Source organism: Myripristis murdjan, chromosome 6 (genome assembly GCF_902150065.1).
Source record: "Myripristis murdjan chromosome 6, fMyrMur1.1, whole genome shotgun sequence".
NCBI lineage: Eukaryota > Metazoa > Chordata > Actinopteri > Holocentriformes > Holocentridae > Myripristis > Myripristis murdjan.
Genome location: NC_043985.1, coordinates 33,196,190 through 33,221,791, shown reverse-complemented (window position 1 = coordinate 33,221,791; position 25,602 = coordinate 33,196,190). Strand labels below are relative to the sequence as shown.

At 45.9% G+C, this 25,602-nt stretch overlaps 1 protein-coding gene across 2 annotated transcripts in view; it reads right to left on the bottom strand.

Annotated features, from left to right (window-relative positions):
• wasla (WASP like actin nucleation promoting factor a) overlaps positions 1-20,289 on the bottom strand; it is a 25,986-nt gene extending 5,697 nt beyond the window's left edge. The window contains exons 1-6 of one of the 2 annotated variants that reach the window (XM_030053184.1): positions 19,649-20,289; positions 10,790-10,924; positions 9,955-10,041; positions 9,465-9,561; positions 8,306-8,329; positions 796-1,009 (exon numbers count right to left, since the gene is read on the bottom strand). In XM_030053184.1, the coding sequence (XP_029909044.1) occupies positions 796-1,009; positions 8,306-8,329; positions 9,465-9,561; positions 9,955-10,041; positions 10,790-10,924; positions 19,649-19,753 (662 nt within the window). In that variant the 5' untranslated portion in view covers positions 19,754-20,289. The remainder of the gene's footprint in view (positions 1-795; positions 1,010-8,305; positions 8,330-9,464; positions 9,562-9,954; positions 10,042-10,789; positions 10,925-19,648) is intronic. The other variant, XM_030053186.1, reaches the window with a different exon arrangement.
• Positions 20,290-25,602: the final 5,313 nt, after the last annotated feature.

Genomic DNA, 25,602 nt, shown 5'->3' with positions numbered 1-25,602 from the left:
TTGCATGCGCATGTGGGCGAGCACGTGCAAGCATGCGCACAGGTTAACCCACTCACTGCACGCGCACACACACACACACACACACACACACACACACACTCAGACATGAGCTCATCATGTTTCCAGCTTCACTTTATAATCTTGTGATCGTCGATTAGAGCTGCAGTGATTTGCTGAATAATCGATTAGTTGCCAGCTATTAAATTAAACACCAATAATCAATAATCGATAAATTGTTTTGGGTCATTTTCAAAAAGAAAATGTGCAGATTCTCTGATTCCAGCGTCTCAAATGTGAATATTTTCTGGTTTGTGTACAAAACAAAACAAGACGACGTCACTTTGGGCTTTTCAGCGTTTTCTGACACTTTATGGACCAAACAGCTGATCGATTAATCGAGATAATAACTGACAGAGTAATCGATAATGAAATAAAGGTTATTTGCAGCTCTATTGATGATCATAGTCTATCATTTGCAAAAAAAGTGATCCTCATAATTGGCACAATTACATTATGTGGTAAAACATATATATAAATGTGTGTATATATAACTTTGAAACTGTCTGCGATGCCTTCAGGGCCCCTCTGAAAGCCGAGCGTCGCTCTGAGGCAGCAGCTGCTCGGCACAAAGCAAAAGGGAGCGTCGCCGATTCGGACCCAATTTGGGATTCAAAGCCAATGAAAACAGGGAACCGGCTGATCCCCCGGGGGTCCGCGGACCTCACTGTGAACCCCGCCGCCTGACAGGGCGAGGCGCCGTGATGTCATCAGCGTGCGCGGCGAGGCGTGACTCACTGGAAGTTGCTGGGCGTGCCGATGTCGGCCTTGGTCAGCTTCTTCTTCTTGCCTTTGGTCTTCTTGTCCTTGCGGGCGAGGCCGCCGTGGCTCAGCATGTTGTTCAGGTGGTACGGCTGCTGCTGCGGCGGCGGCTGGCAGGGGGCGCTGTGGAAACGCACGTTGTTGATCTCCGGGTTCTTGATGTCCACCGTGGCCATCGGCAGAGCCGGACCTGAGGAGGAGGAAGAGGAGGAGGAGGAGGAGGAGGGACAGTTAGAAACAGGTCATGATGCTTCTCTTTGTTCATTAATGGATGAATAATTCAGTCGATCACGTGTGAAAAATAACAGCAGAGGCTCATGGGAAGTCCAAAGTGATGTCATCAGAAATTCCTTACACTGCAAAAACTCAAAATCTTACCAAGATTATTTGTCTTATTTCAGTCAAAAATGTCTTATTCCTAGTCAAAATATCTCATTACACTTAAAATAAGACATGATCACCTCAGAAGAAACTTGTTTTTAGACAGTTGTCTCTTGTTTCAAGTGAAAATATTTTTTGTTTCATTGGCAAAATTTGTTTCTTGTTTCTAGCTAATTTTCACTTATTTCAAGTGAATTTTCAGTTTTTCCACTGGCAAATTTTGCCAATGAAACAAGCAAATTTTCACTTGTTTCAAGAGACAATTTGACTAGAAATAAGACATTTTTGACTTGAAATAAGACAAATAATCTTGGTAAGATTTTGCGTTTTTGCAGTGTAGTCTGACCAGAAGCCAAAAAAAACCCAAAGTATTAAAGTTATAAAGATACAAACACAAAGTAAGCAAATCTCAGCACGTTGAGACCAAGCTGGACGGGATCTGAGTTTTAATTTCCGACACGGGACGTCTGGTTCTGTGTTCCGGTTTGAATCGCGGTAATTTGTCCCGGCGTTCCAGAGGAGGGCGTGGCTAACCCTCACTGATTTTTAAAAAGAGTTTGACTCCCCCTGGGTGTTTTAACTGTCAGGAGTTAAATGATCCAGACACCGCTCGGGTCGTGTCGAGCTGTGCGGCAGATTTGGACGGGACTCAAATCACCGAGGACACAAATCCACAAAATGACCCAACATCCCCCTGGAAAACGAACCCCGCCTGAATCAGTTAGTGAGTCAGCAGCAGGTGCAGGTGCCGTCCTGCAAAAGGGGGGTTACACCTGAAGTGCCGGGACGTCCCGCGGGAGGCGTACAGAGGGATTCAGGCTGTGATGGAGGCGAGCGCTGAGACGCTTCTGTTTGGGATTTAGGAACAACTTCAGAGCGTCGGTCCAGTCGACTGAACCGGCACCTCTCGTCAAAAACTGTTTCCACACACACACACACACACACACACACACACACACACACACACACACACAGCAGCCAGAGGTCCGACTGGAACCACAAAAATAAAACAAAACATTTTCCCAGTCTGAGTTTGATTCTGCAGTTAAAAATGAGATTTCACCCAAAGCTGCACTCAAATGTTTCTTCTTCTTTTCTCTTTGATTTGTTTCTGTTGTTTGTTTGTTTGTTTGTTTTGGCGTCGGGTTCGGCGTGGCTCCGGTGGAGAGCTGGGTGACGCAGCTCCTTCCTGTTTGTGAAACAACCAGAAAATGTTTGATTTTTACGACTCGCTGCTTCGTTCTCGCCACCGCCGCTCCCTCCCTCCCTCCATTCACTCTCTTGCTCGCTCGACCGCCGCTGTCTCTCTCTCTCTCTCTCTCTCTCTCTCTCTCTGGGAAGCCGACAGTCTAACTTTACCTTTATCGTGACCAAACACAGAGAGGTGTCTTCCCCTCGTCCTGCCACACGCTTCTTCTTCCTGTTCTTTCTCTCCGTCGTCGCTCTGATCTCCGGCTCACCTGATTGGCTATCGCCGTGTGGCGTCTGGTTGATGGTTACTGCATTTACTTTTCTGAATCCCAAAGCGACGCTCCTAAAACCTCAGACACCGAAAACCAGCCTAACATCTGTGAAAAGCTCCTCCTGTCCTCGCTCCGCATTGCATTGTGGGACGGCAGCGAACAGGAAGTGCTCACTGCAGAGACATTGCTCCACCGAAGGAGCGGCACACGGCCCAGAATGCAGTGCGGCATGGAGACAGGTTGGGCTTTCAGCTGCGAGGAAAACCTCACATTTTTCCCCAGACTGGAAAAAACCGCCCGCTGTTCTCCAGCAGCTGCGACCAGGCGGGTAACACGCCCTCTGTGAAGGCTGCAGAGGGGCATTGTGGGAAATGCAGAACATGGCTGTGTGTGTGTGTGTGTGTGTGTGTGTTTGCCTGCTCTGTTTCCTGCAGGACAATAAACAGAGCCGGATCCTGTATGCTAATGTGAGCCGACACCCACAGGTCACACGGGCCACATGTCATCCTCTTGTTGCGGTAAACACACACACACACTCACACGCAGAGAGCCAGACACACACACACTCACACACACACACACACACACACACACGCTGCTGTAATGTTTAACTCCCCGGCAGCAGCTTGTCTCATTACAACACAATCGGATCAGGATGAGCTTTTGGGACAAAGAGGGTTAAGAGCCAGAGAGCTAACAGGAACTTTCTGCTCCCAACCTCACATCATCAGCGTCCTGGGTGTGTGTGTGTGTGTGTGTGTGTGTGTGTGTGTTAGTGAAAACACACACACACATCCACTCGTGAACGTGAAGCACCTGAGCGGAGGTCTGAACCACAGCGCCACACGCAGGCGACTATACCAGTATAAGTCTGTAATGTGACTTTTCCTTCAGTCCATTCCTGCTGGAGTTTTGTTCTTCACTTCATTTTAAATCAGATCCATTACAAAGAACAGACTGTGGTGCCTTTCACAATAAAAGCTCAGCCAGCAAAGATGAGAAGAGGAACCTGATAATACTTTGTGCGACTTTGTCACTTTTACTGCCAGGACATTTGACATGAGACACTTTGGACTTTTACTGCAGGAGATTTTTTACTGCACTACTTCTACTTCTACTGCAGTCACATACCAGAAGAGGAACAGTACTTCTACTTCTACTGCAGTCACATACCAGCAGAGGAACAGTACTTCTACTTCTACTGCAGTCACATACCAGCAGAGGAACAGTACTTCTACTTCTACTGCAGTCACATACCAGCAGAGGAACAGTACTTCTACTTCTACTGCAGTCACATACCAGCAGAGGAACAGTACTTCTACTTCTACTGCAGTCACATACCAGCAGAGGAACAGTACTTCTACTTCTACTGCAGTCACATACCAGAAGAGGAACAGTACTTCTACTTCTACTGCAGTCACATACCAGAAGAGGAACAGTACTTCTACTTCTACTGCAGTCACATACCAGCAGAGGAACAGTACTTCTACTTCTACTGCAGTCACATACCAGCAGAGGAACAGTACTTCTACTTCTACTGCAGTCACATACCAGCAGAGGAACAGTACTTCTACTTCTACTGCAGTCACATACCAGCAGAGGAACAGTACTTCTACTTCTACTGCAGTCACATACCAGCAGAGGAACAGTACTTCTACTTCTACTGCAGTCACATACCAGCAGAGGAACAGTACTTCTACTTCTACTGCAGTCACATACCAGCAGAGGAACAGTACTTCTACTTCTACTGCAGTCACATACCAGAAGAGGAACAGTACTTCTACTTCTACTGCAGTCACATACCAGAAGAGGAACAGTACTTCTACTTCTACTGCAGTCACATACCAGCAGAGGAACAGTACTTCTACTTCTACTGCAGTCACATACCAGCAGAGGAACAGTACTTCTACTTCTACTGCAGTCACATACCAGCAGAGGAACAGTACTTCTACTTCTACTGCAGTCACATACCAGAAGAGGAACAGTACTTCTACTTCTACTGCAGTCACATACCAGAAGAGGAACAGTACTTCTACTTCTACTGCAGTCACATACCAGAAGAGGAACAGTACTTCTACTTCTACCTCAGTCAAAACACCAGGTCCACCAGACTTTTGCAGCAGAAACTCAGTTGGAGCGCCTTTTTCTGTGTTGATGTCTACAGTTTCAGACATTAAATTTTATATCAAACACTCAGAACCCTGTTTTCTAGAGCTTGCCTCTCATTTGGCACCCGTGTTTATGTCTTTAAACTTCAATATACTTGTTATTTTTCATTTTTAAATCGCAATAATTGTTGCTGAAATCACTTTTCAAAAACATCTGAACAGCATCGAACAGACGGCAGTATTTGCGTCGCTCTTCTTTCTTTACCCAACCCGACTCGATCTGCCTCTGATAAACATTTTAAACTGATTAGATCCACAGTGTGTAGATCTGCATGTTAGATCTTCAGTCTCTGCATGTCAGTTTTCTAAAATCATCATCTGGGGAAACATGATGCACATGCAGTTACAGCTGATTAATCGCGTGTTTGTCAAGTCTTATGAATTACTGCACCGCCTTTAGGCTCTGAGGTTAGTTTTGTATATTTTATCAGCTGATTAAGTATTAACAACATGTTTTTTTAAAGTCTGAATGTTCCGGCTAATTGAACAGTATTGATTTTGCTGCTCGTTAGCGAACCGCTGCATCAACATGCCTTCAATATTGCAGAGAGCCCTCAGGGATCAGACTGAGAGGCGAGGCTCTGCATCATGTTGACCGACGATGCAGTTTAATACCTTTGTGTTCGTGACGGGCCGACTCCCCCCGTGTAAACGACAACCCCGCCCCTAGCACCCCGAAAACCCCCCAAAACCCCAAGCCCCCCGTGGTCTAGCCAGTTAGGACCAATCCTTGAATTCCACATAATCTCCAGCAACCGCAGCAGCATCTGACAGGACCACTAATCCACATTAATCCCACGGCCAAATCCCCGGATTCCCCGACCCATGCTGGATGTCTGTTCTGAAGAGGACCCACTGCCTCAGAGTGAGTGTGTGAGTGTGTGTGTGAGTGTGTGTGTGTGTCTTGGCTCATACGGAGGGCTTGCTTGGGGATTTTTAGAGATACTCAGTTGATCCATGGGGGAGTTTGTGGTAAAGGGGAATTCAGTTTTTCGCTCGCCTCTCCTCACAGGAAGTCAGATATGAAAGTCGGCCACAGAATCAGAAGGAAGGTTCACCGAGGGTCGAACCTGTGACCTTCTGCTTCCTCATTGGTCTACCTGAAGACCGACTCCTTCCCCTGGTCAAGACCTGTTGCTCTGAACGTGACCAAACCAGAACACGCCGCACCTGAACACACCATCAGCAGCGTGAACCGACGTCTCGCTCAAGTAATTTCCAGCATGGGGCCCAAAAAGTGAAGTTGGTAAACCAAACAACAGTGAGGTGTTGGCTCAGCGTGGCATCTCACTGAACCAGGACATGACAGATATTCCTGAGCTCTGGTCGGACATGGAGAGCGTCCTGATAAAGATCCTGCAAGCTGCTCGCGACCCAAAACTTGACACCAACCCAAGCAACACAGTGAGTCAGCGAGTCGCAATTTGAAAGGGGCTTGAGTTGGATTTCAAAGTTAATATCGGGGGAACAAGAGACGCTGAATGGGAGTCTGTGCTGAGCTCTCCCACAGACAACACCAGAAATCCTTCAATCGGCCGCACAAGCAGATCCTTTCCCCTCCAAGAGCGCCGTTTCATCAAACGTCTGACGCAGCGATGACCAGAACAAAGACCGCAGGGCGAGCAGGGAGGCGGAGAGGAGAGACGAGCCGCTCGACATCTCCCAAATTCAACAGAGGCTAATCTGCGGCGGCCGCGTCACACTGTGAGCTTCACAACTAAAATGTCACGGCCAATCTCCTCGCAGCAGAGAGACACTCCCTGCGCCCGGCAGATCTGAGGCTGAAACCCATGAAGACGACTGGCAGAGGAGGCGACCCTCTGATCTGCTCTGTTTATGCTAATCCTGCAGTCAGACGGCTTCATGAGAGTAAACAGGCCTTTGGGCGACGGCTAAAGAGGAACAAAAAAACCCCCACAAAATTAAAACGTTGACGCTCTGGAGTCGGCATTCAGAGCTGAAGCTGTGTTGGCATTCAGGTGCCGGCAGACGGAAAATAAAAGTAAATAATACACGTTTAACAGAAGGCAGTGATTTCTCCCAAAACTGCAACGGGAACAATCATAACCTGTAACACCTGAAGTATCCTCACATGAGAATGTGAGTGAAGGCGTTTGTGACCGGTGATGATTTTATGATCCAGTGATCGACCATCAGCGCTGGGGAGTAACTCTTTATGTAAATGCAATCAGCTACAAAAATCTGGGATTAAATTACAGGTACTGATCAAATGTAAATGTAAGTTTGATAAAGAACATCTGGGTTGAATCTGCTGAGTGAGGACGTTCGTTCACTGTGACTGAGGGGGAAAAAAAAAGGGGCTTGGCTGAAAATATTCAAAGGAGGAACATTAAAGTAAAAAGCCACTGAATTAAATGACTGACAGTTTGAGCTGCAGTTCATGAATGGACTCTGTGGATTACAGTGAACACACGCTCTGCATACGGCCTCCCGCTGCAGATTAACCCTGCAGGCGGCACTCTGGCAGTGTGTGAGTGTGTGTGTCAGTGTGTGAGTGTGTCTGTCAGTGTGTGAGAGCGTGTGACAGTGTGTGAGTGTGTGTGTCAGTGTGTGAGTGTGAGTCACGTCACAGCCGGCACGTGTGTGTACACATGCACACAAGCAAATAAAAGGTTTATTTATGCACTTGTTTATAAGGTCGAGCCGCTCGCTCCCTTTCACACTGGGAGCGTCCCAGTTCAACCAGTCTGCCCTGTGGACAGGAGCGTGACGCGGCCCAGTCCACGTCCTGGACCTCAGGGTCCGGTTCAAGCCCAGCCCAGCGTCTGTGCTCACAGCCTCCCAGGGTTTTTACACGCCCACCTGTTCACAGCCAACAGGACGGACCTGAGCTGCACCTGGGACACCTGTCATGTCTGTTATTTTTTATTTCAGTCATTTTTATCCTGAAATATTTTCATATCTGCTTTTCATTATTTGCATATTAATTTTATTTTTTCTTTTCATTATTTTATTTATTCATTTTTTAAATTTATTTTTATTTTATTTTATTTTTTTATTTTTTACCTGTTGAGATGAGTTTAAAATTTTACGAATTGGTCATTTTTCCTATTGCTGTGTTCCTATTGGTCGGTCAGCAGACGCAGGTCATAGCAGCCGTCACACGGTGAGACTGTTCTGGCTATCTTTGGTCATAAGAGCATGATGGCAGCCATCTTTGAGTCTCTCACAGTGTGATGCAGGACTGCCATTTTGGAGCCATGACCAAAGACATCGCCACGTTTCGACAGCACAAAGGGCACAGGGCACTCGCGGCTTAACGCTCTTTACACATCAGATCACCTGAGCAGCTGCACGTTAGACGCAAGAAAACCAGCTGCAGATGAAACTGCTGCTGCTGTTTATGCCCAAGATAAAAAAAAACATGTTTTCTTTTCAAGTTTAGGAAGTTAAGAAGCCAAGAGTCTGACGTGACGCTCAGCCTGCATCATCAGTAAGGAGAGAGGAACGTACCGTTTGGAGGGTCACATCTTTTCTCTGCAAAACAAAAAAGTGACACAGTTTAGTTTGAGGACCAAAGTGAACAAAACTAAACAAGTGAAGACGACATGAGGCAGGGAGCTGCAGGACGAGCGACAGCAGGAAGCCAGGAGGCGGTCCAGCAGACAGACGGGGTTTGAAGGCAGTTAGTAAGAAAGAGAGGGAGACAGGAGCCTCGGCACCGCCCTCGCCGCCGCGGGCAGGAGGAGCTCGACGTGAGCGAAAGGCAGGAGAGCAAAGGAGTGAAAGCAGGTCGCCGCCCCGTGCCGAGAGGAGCCACGGGTCACCACGGAGCAGAAGACACACACCTCCAACACACACACACACACACAGAGTCACAACTGTCCTGACCCAAATCTAATTGTTACGCTGTTTCAAGGTATTTAAAGGAATAGTCCAACGTTTTGGGCAAAATCCCCTTTTCCTCACTTCCCCAGGATTTGAAATCCAAAACATTAAATGTGTTGTGAGGTTACAGTGCCACAGGTTTACCACGCATTTCAAACACGGCACATCTGCAGCTCGTGCCTTGGTGAAGGTCGGTGCTAGACCGAGCGTCCTCCTGTCCATCAAACACAACACAACTTCATCTCTACTGCACTTCTGTCATGTTCATGCTTCTGTGGTTTTATTTTGTCTCTTTCACTCGTCTGTCTGTATCGACGCACGCTGACAAACCTGAGCTAATCTCTCCGCTCACAGAGCCTGCAGCTCCTCCTCAGTTCAAATCTGGTTTTTCTTCAACAAAATGTCAATAATCCACCAGCAGGATGAGATAATCCCACTTGTTTCCAGCGCTGATCAACAGGCGTCATTTTCTTGATCCTGGCGGCTGATCTGCCTCCTTCCAACACGTTTACTCTGCTTCCCAGAAACATGAAGTGAACCTGCACTGGACACCAGTGGGATTATCTGGTCATACTGTTGGTTTTCTTCAAACCTCGACTGACGAAATTTTAATTTTAAGACTCAGGAGTCGCCGTGATGCGACCGGGCACGAGCTGGAGGTTTGGTTAGTAAAGGAGGAAGCGACAGTTTCTCTATTTTGCACTACAGGTGTGAAAGCTGAAAGCTCATTGGCTGAGGAGGCGGGGGAGGAGGGAGGTGCCGGGCGGCGGAGGCGGGGCTTTACCGGTTTTGCGTTGCCGTCGGTTCAGCAGGTCGTTGATGGCGACTCTGAACCTCTTGGCCTCTTCTTCACTGGCGAAGTTCAGGCCGATCTGACAGGTCTGAGGAGAGGAGAGGAGGAGAGGAGGAGAGGAGAGGAGGAGGAGAGGAGAGGAGAGGAGAGGAGAGGAGGATGTTCATTAAGGAAAAACATTCAGCAAACTCTGAAAGGGAAATCTGAGGACTGTTTTCCCTACAATGACACTAACACGCTGACATGTTTTCTCATATTTGGGCCAACCCCAATTATTTCAGTTTTACTGGTTTTATTTATTTATCATTTTATCATTTTATCGTTTCAGTTCATGAAGTTGTGATTTTCACTTCTTTATCACATTTAAACAAAACTGTGCTGACACTGCAAACTGTGCCAGGTGAGCTCCAGGTGAGCTCCAGGTGAGCTCCAGGTGAGCTCCAGGTGACGGTGTGTTCTGCCGGCCTGAAACGTGACTTACGTCTCCTGTGAACGAGATGAAGTAGGACCTGGAGCTGCTGATGGAGAAGTTGTTGTACAGTTCCTGTTCAAACATGGTTTTCCCTTCCTGGAAAAAAAAAAAAAAAAAAAACAGAGAGAAGAGAAATGATGATCCTCGTCTGTCCGCCCGGAGCTGCTCAGGTGATCCTGACTGACCTCACCTGGTAAACACAAAGCTCTGCCTCGACTGCAGAATATCACCATGAATGTAACACTGAAACACTTTATTTCACATAAAACTGCCTACTGTAGCATGAATGAGCATTTTAATGGAAAAATGAAAGCTACTGTTATTTTGTCGTTCATTTCATTGCAAAGGACGATGAGCTACGGTTCTCAGTTTTGTCCTTTTACAGGAGCAAGTGTCTCTACGACGACATCCAGCAAACAAACAAACAAAAAACAAAAAGACAAAAATATTGGATAATGGCAGAAAAAATCCAGTATGGTGCATTCCTAATTATACTGAAAATGTAAATGATGATATTGGGCTTGAAATAAAACCTGAATGACTTTTGGCTGAGCCGTCACTCTCCCAGCTGTGACATGTCTTATAGAAATATTAACATCAATAATCAATAATCAGTCATCAAACTTCCTGTTAGGCTGCAGGTGAACGTCTGGGAGTGACTCTCCTTGTTTCTGCTGGACTTTAATCCTCAGATCAGAGCGGCTCCGACTGCAGGCTCACAGATCTGATTCTGCTCAGATTACTTTCAAATATTAAAAACCCACCCTGGAATGAAACCCACAGCCGTCCAGTTATGGGTCAGTGTGTGTGTGTGTGTGTGTGTGTGTGTGTGACCAGCGCTCACCTTGATGTCGAACACCCTGATGAAGTAGGACCTCTGCGGGTTGTCTTTGACCAGGCAGGCGACGCCGCAGCACCTCTTCACCCAGCTGCAGGAGCGCTCGGCGCCGTACACCTGGACCACGGCCGAGCACAGCGTCTGCGGGACGGGAGGGGGGAGGGGAGGGGGGGTCACACCTGAGCAGAGCACAACACCGTGTGTGTGTGTGTGTGTGTGTGTGTGTGTGTGTGTGTGAGGAAAAGAGACGGAGACACCAGCAGGACGGTCACTGAGACTCTGTGATGTCACGATGAACACAGCAGCTGCTCGCCTGAACTCACTACAAGTCGCCCTCCAGTCATTTATTAAATCCCTAAAGATAATCTCTGCTCATCAGTATCACATATTCACAAGTTTATTCCATGAAAAAACATCCTGTATGGCTCTTTTCCACGAGCAGCTACTCGACTCGACTCGGTTTGAGAGCTTTTCCATCAGGTGGTAGTTCCTAGTAGCAGGTACACTGCAAAAATGCAAAATCTTACCAAGATTATTTGTCTTATTTCAAGTCAAAAATGTCTTATTCCTAGTCAAAATATCTCATTACACTTAAAATAAGACATGATCACCTCAGAAGTAACTTGTTTTTAGACAATTTTCACTTGTTTCAAGTGAAAATTTGCTTGTTTCATTGACAAAATTTGCCAGTGGAAAAAGTGAAAATTCACTTGAAATAAGTGAAAATGAGCCAGAAACAAGAAACAAATTTTGCCAATGAAACAAGCAAATTTTCACTTGTTTCAAGCAAATTTTCTCTTGAAACAAGAGACAATTGTCTAAAAACAAGTTCCTTCTGAGGTGATCATGTCTTATTTTAAGTGTAATGACATATTTTGACTAGAAATAAGACATTTTTGACTTGAAATAAGACAAATAATCTTGGTAAGATTTTGAGTTTTTGCAGTGTACTATTTCAGTACCGACTCAGCCGGGGCTCCAGGCGAGCTGAGTCGAGCTGAGTCGAGCTGAAATGTGACGTAAACGCCGTGCAGGCCACTGATTGGACGGGGAGTGATGACACATGAGAGCGACTCCTGCATGAAAACCAAACCCGGCATTTAAAAAACAAACAAACAAAAAAAAAAAACGGCAGCAGCGAGCGTGCGCATTGATCATCACTGAAGTTGGCAAAGTCGGAAAATGGCGAGCAAACCGGCACCGCGGTCAAATGGAGAGGTGGAGACTTTTCTGAGCTCGGTGGCCCAAAGAATCCAGAGGGAGCTGGACGGTGCGCCGCGTTGCTATGACGACTCCACCCACGGCGAGGTGGGACTCAACTGTCATGGAAAACCACGGAAACCGAGTCGAGGCGAGTACGTGCTGGTGGAAAAGGGCCATTAGTGGTCAGACGGCGTGGATTTGGCGTTGGACATTGTCCTCACAGCCAGGCAAGCCCCGCCCACAGCTGGGCAAGCCCCGCCCACTGCCTGATAAGTCCCGCCCACCCACCTTAGCTCCGCCTCAGAGCTGAGGAAAGGTGACGACTGATATTCATGAAATTTTTAGTATTTTGTTTTTGAATCGTGAGAATTTCATTCAGACTGATGGATCCCACAGGTGTGCAGCGGCGTCGTGTGTGTCAGCGCACGCCGAGGGACACGAGGCTGCCGACTCGTGTCCCTCAGCGTGTCAGCGCACGCCGAGGGACACGAGGCTGCCGACTCGATTATGAAAACAAGATGATCGAGATAAAACCATTGTTGGCTTTATCTCTCGTTTTGTCTCGGGCTGTAAATCGAGCGCTCCCTCTTCCTGTGACACGGGCGCCTTCACACCTCACCGAGCCAAAGCCCCCGTCAGCCGGAAACATTTACCTGTCCTGACATTCAGCCTCATCACCTGCCCCCCCCCCCACACCCCCCGCCCCCGTCTGCTTCCTGCTTTAAGGCCTCCGGGCGACACGGACAGAGCAGGAAGAGGAAACACCAACGAGGAAGAGCTGAACCCCTTTAAATGACACTAAGAGCTGATAACACACACACACACACACACACACACACACACACACACACACACACACACACACACACACACACACACACACACACACACACACACACACACACACACACACACACACACACACACACACACTGCACCGGGTTGCAGAACACACCTGTGACCTGGCTGATCCCGGCTCAGTTGGTTTCCCAGACGGGGATTCAGTTAAAGCAGAGGCTTTCATTAATTAATAATTAAAGCTGAACGATGTGCTTAAAAAAATAAAAAAAATACATAAACACACAGCATGTGATTCTAACACCTCACACACGCAGTCAAAGGTCTATAGATTCTATATCTATAGTGAAGTATGTTTGATTTTTGATTCCTCTAACAGTTTGTGCAGAAGTTTCTCTTTTCTGTCTTTCTTTTGTTTTTCTGAAGACAGATGTTCGTCTCTCCGACGGCCGACAGCTGAACTCTGTTCCTGTCGTCTTGACAACCTGCTGCTCCAATCAGGGATCAATAAAGTCTGTCGACCTGTCTTCAAGCCTTTCATCAAAATGATAAATCGATTAATTTTCCTGTAGATGGACTGATGGGCTGTGTGTGTGTGTGTGTGTGTGTGTGTGTGTGTGTGTGTGTGAGCTGCTCAGATCTCTCACTCTGACTCACTTTCATGCAAATCTGCTGCTGCACTGGATTAAAATCTGACAGATTACACCGGTGGCATGTTTTAACCTGGCCATCGTCTGCAGGGAAACAGCTGAACACACACTCCTCACACGCACGAAACCAACGCTCGGCGGCTTCCTGCTCCGTGATTTACGGCAGCAGGTCGGAGTGCAGCAGGAAGCTCCTCTGAGCGAGAAAGCAGCGCACAGGGAAGGTCAAAGGTCGGCTGATAAGAGCTCCAGCAGCTCAGCAACAGCAGCATTTCTTTATTTGGATAAACCCGTTGAGATGCATCATCTCGTTTTCGAGGGGCTCCAGACAAACAAACAAACACAGACTCAACAACACACAAAAACAGAAACCAATAAACAAAAACAAAACAATAATTCAGATTTATGTTTTAAAACGATGCAAAAAAACAAATGAATCATAAATCGTTGTTTCAGCTGCGTGTTGTTACGCTATGACAGACAAAGCAGGCGTCTACACAGAAGCTGCACGTCCACACGGAGCTGAGCTTCTGTTTGACTTCTACTGCTGACCTCTGACCTCTGACCTCCCCTGCAGCCCCGACACGGGCAGACGGGGTTAAGATCTGCTCGGTGTGACTCGTCCTCCTGCAGTCTGATCTCTATAGAATTTAACAACTAAACCAAACTGTCCCTCGTTTGGTTTTGGACCGTCTGGAAGCACCACAAGACCCCCCGAAGGTCCCTGCCCCACAGATTGTGACCCAGTGATCCGGTGCGGTGACCTGAGCTCTGCCCGTCTCGTTCGGCAGGTCCGTCCCCGCTGCAGCGCCGAGCCTCGATCAGACCCTCAGAGCTTTATTTTAAACTCCAGCAGATCCCAAAGACGATGCTGAGCTGCAGGGACGTGCAGATCTTTTCTATGTGATGTGATTCTGCAGCCGTGAACCAGCAGCACCTCGGCTGTGAGTGTTTCCCTCAGCATCGGAGAGAAGGAGCCTCTGAGCTGCTGGGAGGAAACACATGAACTTTGAAGCCACTTAATGGGAAATTTAAGGGAAAAAAAATCAGCGTTTAAGGAGTTCATCTCTTGAATGTTCTGTCGGCATGACGACGGTGTCCAGGCGCTCTGCTCTGCAGGACGGTGACGGTGACGGGACGCCGGCGGCGCTCCGTCCTGTTGGGAGGTTCCTGTGGACAGATGGAGCCTGCAGGCTCGGCTCGGGCTGCCGCGCCACCACATGACCACGCCACCACATGACCACGCCACCACATGACCACCTGACCACCTGACCACGCCACCACATGACCACGTGACCACATGACCACTAGGGCTGTAGCGATATACTAATGTCACGATACGATACGATACACAATATTCAGCTCATGATACGATATATATCACGATATTCGGCCAACGATACGATTCGATACACTTACATCATTTTCTGAAAGATTTTAAAGGGACAGAGTGATTTTGGTGACATCTTGTGAGTGTTCCATTGACTTGGATTGAATTAACTGAACTGAAAACTGAAAGCATCAATCAGTTACACAATATATGAGTCTACAGTTTGCAAATGCTGGACAAAATGAATCAAAGATGTGATGATTCAACAATTCAACTACCAATGAATGAGCAGTGGTATGCATGTGATAACAGATTTAAAAATAAGCCGAAGTGATACCTCTTCTCTGAATAGACAAGCTAAGCCAGTGTGCTGCTGTTAGCCAGTGAAAATAGAGCAGAGTGGCAACTCTTCACTTTGTTACACAATCTATGTCAGTGCGCTGCTGTAGTGCACTGACATGGGTTGAAGGTGCTGGATTTATGTTCGCCGCCTCTCTCCTGAATCTCTGAGCTCTGACTGTAAACAGGGAGAGAAAGACGTCGGCGTCTGTGTAAAGAGAGAATCTAGACGGTAACTTGCTAGAAATGCTCTACATGGACACTAGTGGCTGGCTGACCTAATCGCTCTCCTGCAACGCGAACGGGGGAAATGGATGGCGAGCAGAGTGCCAGACGGATCACGGGGGATTGAATGGGGCTTAATGTATCAATACTCACGGCTGAAAATTGATACTTTCTGGGGAAACAAAATATCGATATGTATCGCAGAATCAATAAAATTGCTCAGCCTTAATGACCACGCCACCATGTGACCACATGACCACGTGACCACGCTACCACGTGACCACATGAACACACCACCACGTGACCACATGACCACGCCACCATGTGACCACGTCACCATGTACCACATGACCACGCCACCATGTGACCACATGACCACGTCACCATGTGACCACATGACCACGTCACCATGTGACCACATGACCACACCACCACATGACCGACCACGTGACCACATGACCACATGACCACGCCACCACGCCAAAATATCAGGTCCCCATCATCACCAAAATATGAACATAATAAACGTACACGAACCACTTCACCCTGCATTTTGTTGAGGCACTGATATTTAATATTTTAATATTTTTATTGCACATAAAAATCAGGAAATCAAAAAGCTAGAAAGTTTTTTCAAGTCACTGATTCAAACTCAAGATCAGCTTTTCATGAGTTTTTTTTTCTTTAATTGCTATCTGCAGTAAAATCCTTTATGGCTCCATCCATCGCAGTCAGATTTTCATACAGTCACATCCCGGGCACCAAAACTGTTCCAGCAGCCGGCAAACAAACCAGCCTCAAAGTCAAAACGTCTGCATCCTCTCACCTGAGGAGCGAAAAGGAAACCGTCCCATCAGTGGATCCCAGCTCCGTTTGCTTCTTCGTGTCTAAAGCGGACGGATTTACAGCAGGACGGCGGCCAAACGCACCGCGGTTCCCGAGCTGACAGGACAAAAAAAAAAGTACTGAACTAAAACTAAAAAGGAAAGAAAGCAGCAGTGACTCCTGAGGACAGAAAAATTCTGGGAATTTTCAAAGTTGGAAACTCTTCATGGGAATTAGCAGAAATAAACTCGAAATTTACAGGAATAAAATGGGAATTTGCAAAACTGCAGGTTCACCTTTCACAGGGAACTTCAATGAAGATGAAAAGAAACATGTTGCAGCATAATCCAGGCAAAAAAAAGAAAAAAAAGATTTAATTTGGATTCAGTTGAATTTCTCCCCTGTGCTGAGCTTTCCTCAGTCTCAGCACTGAGCTGGGAGGACTGAGCAGAAATGCAGAAAAATGCAGAAACCAGAGGGAATATTTATTCAATATTCATGTTTTTTGTTGTTCAATGAAATAACTGGTTAAAGTATTTATGTTTGTATATGACACATTTTATATAAATTAACCAAAATTATTCCTATAAATTCCTTTTAATTCCTGTGGAAAGTTTCCAAAAGTCCCCAGATTAACTTCCCATGAAAAGATTCTGGAAAGTTTCTGGAAAGTTTCCACCCCTGTGCCAGCCCTCTCCTGAGGAATCCCTGCTCTTCATCCTCCTGTCGACCTTCAGGGAAACTGAGCTCTGTGCTCGGGGACGAGGCAGCAGAGCCACAAGCTCCTCAACGACTGAAATCAACCAAAGTTTGTGTCGAGCTGCAGGAGACGTCCAGACGGAGGTCACATGACGTGTCGTGTCACTTCATTATTCATCATTTACTGAACCTAAAGACAAAGACCAAGTATATCATCTGCAACCAGACGCCCTGAGGAATCTGTTGGGACCCAGCGTGTCATGTCAGGACGTCAGCACGGCGGCTAAACTCCTCTGCAAAGTTCAGCTTCATGTTGCTGAGGGAAACACCAACATGTCTGTTTCCAGCAGGGTCCCTTGACCTCTGACCTCCAGCTGTGTGAATGAAAATGGGCTCTCTGAGCAGCCATGGCTCTCCCCTTTGCAGACACGCCCACCTTCTGCTAATCCCATGCAGTTTGGGCCCCAAAGCCTGCAGTCCACATGTGTTCTTGTGGCCTGTTGTAAAATGGTGTGTGTGTGCAGACTGGGGCCTAAACAGTCTTGGAGCTGCATCAGTTGGCTTTGACTGGAAAGCTGAGACTCTTGTGGATTCAATGAGCCACATTTGATTCCTGTGTGATGATGTTGGCCCCCATAGCAGCCATTTCACTGCAGGCAGAGACTTTTGTCCAACCGGACGTCGCTGGAGAAAATGACCTCTAGTGACCTCTAGGAGAATCACAGCCTCATCAGACTTTACACACACAAACTAGAGGAGGATTCAGAAAACACAAATCACTATAAATCACAATATCAAATCACAATGCCTGTAGAAACAAAACACAGAGCAGTGAAACAGTGATGCAGCGTAGTACTGCAATATTTTGTGTGTCAATATTGAATCAATACACGGACCTCAAGTATTGATAATGTATCACCAGGTACTGATGCAACATTTCTTAATGTCGGCATGGATGTTCAGTGATTAATCCACTAGAGGGCAGTGCAGAGTCCAAAGTTTCTGATAATAACAAATATGGCGGTGGTGGAGGAGGTCATAATTAGGGATGCTAACCGGTGGCCGTTTGACCGGTTGTTGACCGTTTGAACTTAAACCGAATAATCTTGTCGGTTAATTTTAAGGCCAAACGTGTCGTCGCCGACACAAATGCGCATGTCATATTGTAAATACCGTAACTTCCGTAAAGTTTGCTCTATCGAAAAAATTCCAACTGTTCCTGAAAGCTGAGAAGTTGCTCTTGAGGCCACATACAGTTTAATACAGTAAACATGGCGATGGGACGCTCTGCCGGGCTTGGATTACGTCATCACGCTCAGAGCTCAGCTCGTAGAGACAGACCGGAGAAGCGAGCCAAGCTCATGGTGATCACAGAGAGCTTTGAACAAAGTTTGTCATGCAAGTCTGCAAGAGTCATAAAACCACCAAGCAGACTCATCGAGGAGTCTGGAGACAATATTTTTCCCGAGGAGAGAGAGATTTCTTCTACACCACGGTAAGCAGCATGCGTCAATTACATAATGTTTGCAGGATATCATGTAGGCTATGTACAATATTTGACTTCGGGATGAAAGGTGTTCCATATTGTCTTCTGTCTGAATTGGTTTGGGGCCTGCTGAGGGGACATCCGTGGTACAGAATGGACACGGTCGCATTCTTGACTGTCTGTAAACTTTACAGACGATCAAATAATATCCTCGGTTAACTGAAATAAACCGATTAATGAGGCCCGGTGGTCGACCAAGAAAATTTTCCATTCTCGCCATCCCCAGTCATAATAATGGAGCTGCTACAAAGAGGCAGAAGAGGAGGCGGCACTGTAGATGGAGGCGGTCTGTGAGGTCATTAAACACATCACCACAGGAGGACGGCGGTCTGTGAGGTCATTAAACACATCACCACAGTCTGACAGACTATTCTGTTCCCTAATATCACCGATTTATCTTCTCTAATATTACAAACTTTCACACCTCGATATTTACGCCAAATATCCTGATAGAGATTACCATATACCACAAGACTGTGTTCACACTTATTTGAACTTTTGAGTGATGCAACAGTGAATATTAAGCATTATTCAGAAAAAAACAGCATAATAAAACCAACAGGATGCAAAAAGCTAGAGGGTGCACGGGACAGTTACTTCACAAAGTGTTTTATTGATCAAAACAGACCTATCAGTGTCTCAGTCTAACCCTAACCCGAAATTTGGTATCATCACCTTTTGAGATATTAATAACTTGCATGTTCTAATTAATGATATATCGATATATAGGCTACCGATCAGCCCTATTACAAATGAGAGATATTTCTACACGTCTTGCTCGAATCATCGGCTGCTGCCCCCACAATCTGTGGTGGTGCCGCTCCGTTTCGTCTGTATCCACAAGTTTCCAGAAAACCTGCACAAATACAGGGGAAGTGAACGCAGCGTACAGACAGAGGCTCAGTCTGTGGATTTAATATTGACTATAAAGGAACCTGAACTCAGCACAGTGAAACCCATCAGTGAGCTGACCTCAGTCTCCCGGCACCGGGCAACGGGCTGCAGGGCTGCGGGTGGGGAGTTCCCCCCGGAGCCCTGCTGGGGCCCCTGCAGGTCCCCGCAACCCAGCTTGTTTTGGACGCCCCTGTCGCATCAGGACACTGCTGCTGCATGATGAAGAGGAGGAGGAGGAGGAGGAGGAGAGGGATGTGCACGGGCTCAGTGTGTGTGTGTGTGTGTGTGTGTGTGTGTGTGTGTGTGTGTGCGTGCGTGCAGGTGACAGGGAGCATCCCGCTGTAAACAGGAGGACTCACCACGCATTTCCTGCCCAGGTAGCCGAACAGACAGTCGTTCTCCTGCGGGGTGAGCAGGATGGAGCCCACGTTGGCAGCCCTGCGGGGCGGCGCGTGGCTGTTCATCTCCGAACTAGGAATTCACGCAAAAACCGACGCACTTCTCCCGTGGGGGGGTTTGGAGGAGGATTACAGCGAATCCATGCAGGCTCTGGTCGCCGTGGCCTGCGACCGGATCATCTCATCCGGCGGAGTCCGGGCGGAGGGCGCGCAGGGCGGGCAGCGGGGCTCCGCGGCGTGGCTCTCGGCGGGGAGACGCGCTCAGACGCGGCCTGCAGGTGCGGGGCGGAGTGCGGGCGGCCCGGTGCGTGCTGCGGACAGGAGCTCAACTTTGATGCGGAAACTCTGCAGCTGCAGCGGCGACGCGATGCGTCCATCCAACATGGCAGCGGGGCGGGACGGACCACTTTAACCAGGGAGGAGGGGGGGCGCTCCGGACAGAACTACAGACACACACGGCGGGACAGACGGCGGAGACACCGAGCACACACACAGCGGTGCACGGCACGGCTGGTGATGTGACGTCACACTAAAACAGTCCAGGTGTGTGTGTCGAGTGTGTTCCGGCGGTGAAACGGCGACCCCCCCCCCCCGCTGAACGGAATGGCTTGGTCCGGCCTGGCAGCAGGAATGCAGCTCCATGGAGGAGGGAGGGGGGGTGGGGGGTGGGAGAGTGCAGAGAGTGATGTCAGCGAGGGGCGGAGCCACAGCGATGACCTTACTATGTAATATTACCTGCTGAAATATCTGATTACAAATAAATAAAATAAATTTAAAAAAAATCAGAGAATTCAGCTGTAAACAGCTTAACAGGGGATATTATTCTGGTATTTTAATTTAATTTAATTTAATTTGTTTATTTCTTTCTTCTTCTTCTTCTTCTTCTTCTTATTTTATTTTATTATTTATATATTTGTATATTGTTTTTTTTTTTTCTTACAAAAATTCTAAAGGATATTGCCAGTAACTACTTTTTGTCCTTACACGGTTGATTTTTGGAAATATTTTTTGTAAATTTATTCACTGCTACACATGTGAAACAGCCTTTTATTATTATCTAATGTTACTTTTATTTAGTTTTGATCACAATGATTAAATATCTTATCAAAAAAAACAAACAAACAAACAAACAGAGAATATAGCTATAAATTACTTCAGAGAAAATCTAATTCTAGGTGTTTTATTTATTCATTCATTTACTCATTTGTTCATTTTACAAAAATTCAAAAGGATGCATCTTTTTTAGTTTCCTCATATGGCTGTTTTGTTATAAATAAAAAATGTGTAGGACTGACACATTTTTTGGAGGAGCTTTTGGGTTTTGAAGGAGCATTTAGACAGAGTTCAGGGGACATTTCTGCTGCAGCTGCTGTTAAAACTCACTGCACTTTAGTTAACATTTCTGAATGAAATGTTTAGTAGTTTCAATCAGTTTCAATGGCTTTTTTCTTTTCTTGTAATATTTTTTTTTATACTGTTAATCTGACACATGCAGTGAAATGAATGTTGTGTTATTTAGTTTTTGTGTAAGTTTGCTGATATGTTTTGTTAATGTTTTTTTTTTCATCTATTTTTTAAATTTTTCATTTGTTGATTTATCAAAAGTGTCATATAATCATCATATCAAGTATCATGTAATTAATAGTTAATTTTTTCAATGCATATATGCCAGAATCTGGTGGAATGCAAACAAACAAACAAAAACAAACAAAAACAACCAACCAACAAACAAAAAAAAAAAAAAAACTGAAACTCCAAACCTTTTCTGTAACGAACTTCTGGAATTTGGCCCCATAATTATTAGATTAAAAAAATTAAATAAAAAAGCTGTGAAAACAAAAGGCCCAGAAGCTAACTCTCACAGATGAGACAGTGGCGCTCCCTGGTGGTGACATTAAGCATTACAGGTGACAGTGAGCTGCTGAAGTTGAGCTGAAATTATTAAATTAAATTAAATTATTTTTTGTCTTCTTTCCCCTGTGGCATTAAAACAAGAGTTCTGCTAGTTTGTTTGTTTTATTTTTTAATAAATATAATGCCTCCTGTCAGACATATGGATATAAATTCATCCAAAATAATAATTATTATAGTTATTTTCACTTTGCAGTAAAAAAAAAAAAAAAAATGACAGTGATAATAATGCTAAAAACGATCAGTTCTTAAGTTTTGCTGACATTGAAGTCACAGAAACAACTCAAATACAGTTTGTTCAAACGCACAATAACAACACAATAACATGATTATAAGTATTATAATTCTTGTTGTATAGTGGGGACACCAGTTCAGAAACAACTTAGATTTCTTTTGTCTTTTTTTTTCTAAATATGGTACGATATATTTTGTACCTCCTGCTGTAACTTAAAAAATATAAATATTTTTAGTGGCTTTAAGGTTTGTGATTGGACGCTATAGCAGATGAGCCTCCATCAAACTCCACCACACCTGAGTGAACAGCCTCCCTTTAGCTCTAGCGCCACCTGCTGTCACCATCCAACATCACAGCTCTGTTGTCACTGTGTGTGTGTGTGTGTGTGTGTGTGTGTGTGGTGCATGTAAACAGGCAGGAAGCAGGCGGGGCAGATGGTGGAGTCCTGCAGGTTAAAGCTGCATTAACAACAACACTAATCTGCAGAGCAGCTGCCACACACACATACACACACGCACACACGTACACACACACGCACACACACACACACACACTGCAGCAAGCTGATAGCACTCTGCTGACACACAGCACTCACACTGTCCTTTCATTACATCAGGATCCGGCTCATTGTGACATAACACATAATAATGAACAGATTTACAATACAGTCAATATATAACACACTTATACGTGTGTGTGTGTGTGTGTGTGTGTGTGTATATATGTATATGTCTATACACACACATGCATACATGAATACATAAATATATTTGTATATGTATATCTATAAATGTTTAATATATAAATATTGAATGCATATATATTTATTTGTCTATAAACAGACATACCTGTCTATATAAAGACATATATGGTTTGTACTTGATGATACTTTTGATAATAATAATTTCATTTATCAGTAAAAACAGCAAACATTGGGTGGTGATAGCTTCACAGACGCTGCTGGTGGCTTGTTTTTCTCAGTTTCCTTTCATTAAATAATGCAGACGAACAGATCAGCTATAATAATCAATAAGGCAGATCAGCCCAAACAAACTGCTAACAAATGAGATTATCTCAGATTATCTCAACCCACTGGCAGATTATTGACATTATCAAAGAAAAAAAAATTGAAATCTGAAACACTTGATCATCACAATTTTCCAGGCATTTGGTTAATTACTGTTTGGCTCCCAGTGTGTGTGTGTGTGTGTGTGTGTGTGTGTGTGTGCGTGTGTGTGTATCTGTGTGTGTGTGTGTGTGTGTGTGTGTGTGTGTGTGTGTGTGTGTTTGTGTGTGTGTGTGTATGTGTGTGGTGTGTTGGGGTTGCAGCCTGTATGCTGATTTGCTGTGTGGTAAAGTTTTCTATGAGCTGCAGGATTCAGTGACTCATGCTTTTATTGTGAAAGTCATGTTGCTTTGACTGGATTATTATATTTTTGTCTGTGTTCTTGGATTTTTAATCTAAAGTAAAATATGTGGCGTGTATGAAGTGACTTATATGAACTGCGTTGCCTTGGTAACGGGGAGACGGTTATTTATTTATTTGCAGTGCCGGCAGCCGCCACCAGGTGGCAGCAGACTCTCCTGCTGGGCTGAGGTTCCCCTCATCGACCCCACCGTCCCAGAATGCATTGTGGCAGACAGACCCTGGGCTCTGACAGTGTAATCTGATCAATCTGTGTGTGTGTGTGTGTGTGTGTGTGTGTGTGTCACACACACACAGAGACACACACACACACACACACACACACACACACACACACACACACACACACAGTCTGCATGTCCTGCTGTCAGTTATGACACCCCAAACTGGGAAATTTTACTTTTTTAAAATGTAAGTTTATTTATTTTTTAATTTTTTGTCCACATTTGAACAGGCGCCTGAACACTCAGAGGGCCTTACAGTCACTTTACTAAAGAAAGAAATAAACAAACAAACAAATAAATAAAAGTCTTTGCGTCTTTTATGATCTTCAGCCTGTTGAGAGTTTTGAGCTTCTGGGTCCTTTCAGTCGAGAGCCGCTGTGTTCCTCTGTGTTCTTCTGTGTTCTGTAAAAAAAAACAAAAAAAAAACAAAAAAACATCCTGCTGGACAGGCGTTCAGCATCAGTCCAGGTGATTCAGCTGGTGAGGCAGCAGGTGGCGCTGAAGGACTCCACCTGAAACTCCCAGCAGCAACAAGAACATCGAACATCACAGACCTGAGCATCATCTCCTGCTCAGCCAATGAGAACAAAGGAGCTGCAGATCTTCACTTCCTCACCGACTGAACATCAGGAATCTGTTCAGCTCTTCACCGACACGAGAATGAGAACGAGAACGAGAACGAGAACGCAAATGAGAGCGAGAACAAGAACGAAAACAAGAACACGAGCGAGAACGAGGGCGAGAACACGAACGAGAGTGTGAGCGAGAACGAGAGCGAGAACATGAAAAAGAGCGAGAGCGAGCAGCAGAGTCTCTCTGACGGTGGCGGCCTCGGCTCAGTTCACAAATGGAGGGAAACAGCAGCTGAATCTGTTTGTTTGATGCTGCACATGTTAATGAGCTGATGCTATCAGTCCTGTTAAAGCTGCAGTAAGTGACTGACCACTAGAGGGCGCTGAGAGTCCGTCCGGTTGAGGACAAAACTGAACGTTAAGGTGAAAAACATCTTGTTGGGATGGAAACGAGGGACATGTGACTCTCCTGGCTCCTGCTGGATTAACTGGGATTATTCTGAATATGAAAATGCAGTGACGCTGCAGACTTCCAGCCACAAGGTGGCGCTGCTTTGAAGGAACTTTTCCTGTTGCTGCTGATTTATGTGACCGATGTGAAATGTGGATGTGTTTCTCTGCAGAATGAGATGAAAGATTAAAAGTCCTGATGGCCTCACAGCTCAGAGTGGAACCAGTCTGTGACTTTCTGACCTCGTCCTCTGATTTCGCCACATTTCCCAAGTAAAACGTTTTTTTTGTTTTGTTTTTGTTTTTCTAGCATATCACCTGAGAACGCTCGCAGAGAGGAGGAGAAACAAACGCAGAGCTGAGGCGAGGATTTTCGTCCAGCTGCAGACGCTGCTCAGCTGTTTGTGCAGGAAATCCTGCGGCTGTGTGCAGGAATGTGCTGCGCCGCGCCGCCAGGAGGCCGCCGGCGAGCTGCGTGACGGCGCTCAGCTCGCCGCCGCTCCGTGCGGCCGCCGGCTGATGACGCTCGGCGTTTCTGAGCTGCTGATGCGACGGTGTTGCATTACCGAGAGGCGGCTTGTGATCCTCCTGCTGTTTTCTCAGCTGCAGGGATAAAGACGTGAGAGGAACACCTTTCCTGCTGTTATTCCACCGTCTGGAGGTTTTTCAATCTGATGGCCAGGAGGGAAAAACTGCATCTGATTCAGGATTAAATCACACGTGACGGTTTTCTCAGCACAGATCCTGAGCTGACTCATATTTAACAGTAAATCAAAACTGATTATTGAATGTCCCCTCAGGGATCAATAAACTATTTCTCATTCTATTTGTCTCTTTATTGTCACTGCTCTCTTTACAGGCACATTAAAAATCAGATTAGGATTAGATTAAGGCCCGTGTCAGTCGTGTCAGTGTGTTAGTCTGATATTTTTGTCAAATATTAGAAAACGTGTTTGTCGACTGTTCCTTCCCTCCCAGTGACCACACACACATTCACTCATGTGTTTTACCTTTACATTAGAATCCACCTGAGTTCCAACATCAGCCTGACTTCACTGCAGGACCAACTTCACTCCGCTCGTCTCGGCGCTGATCTT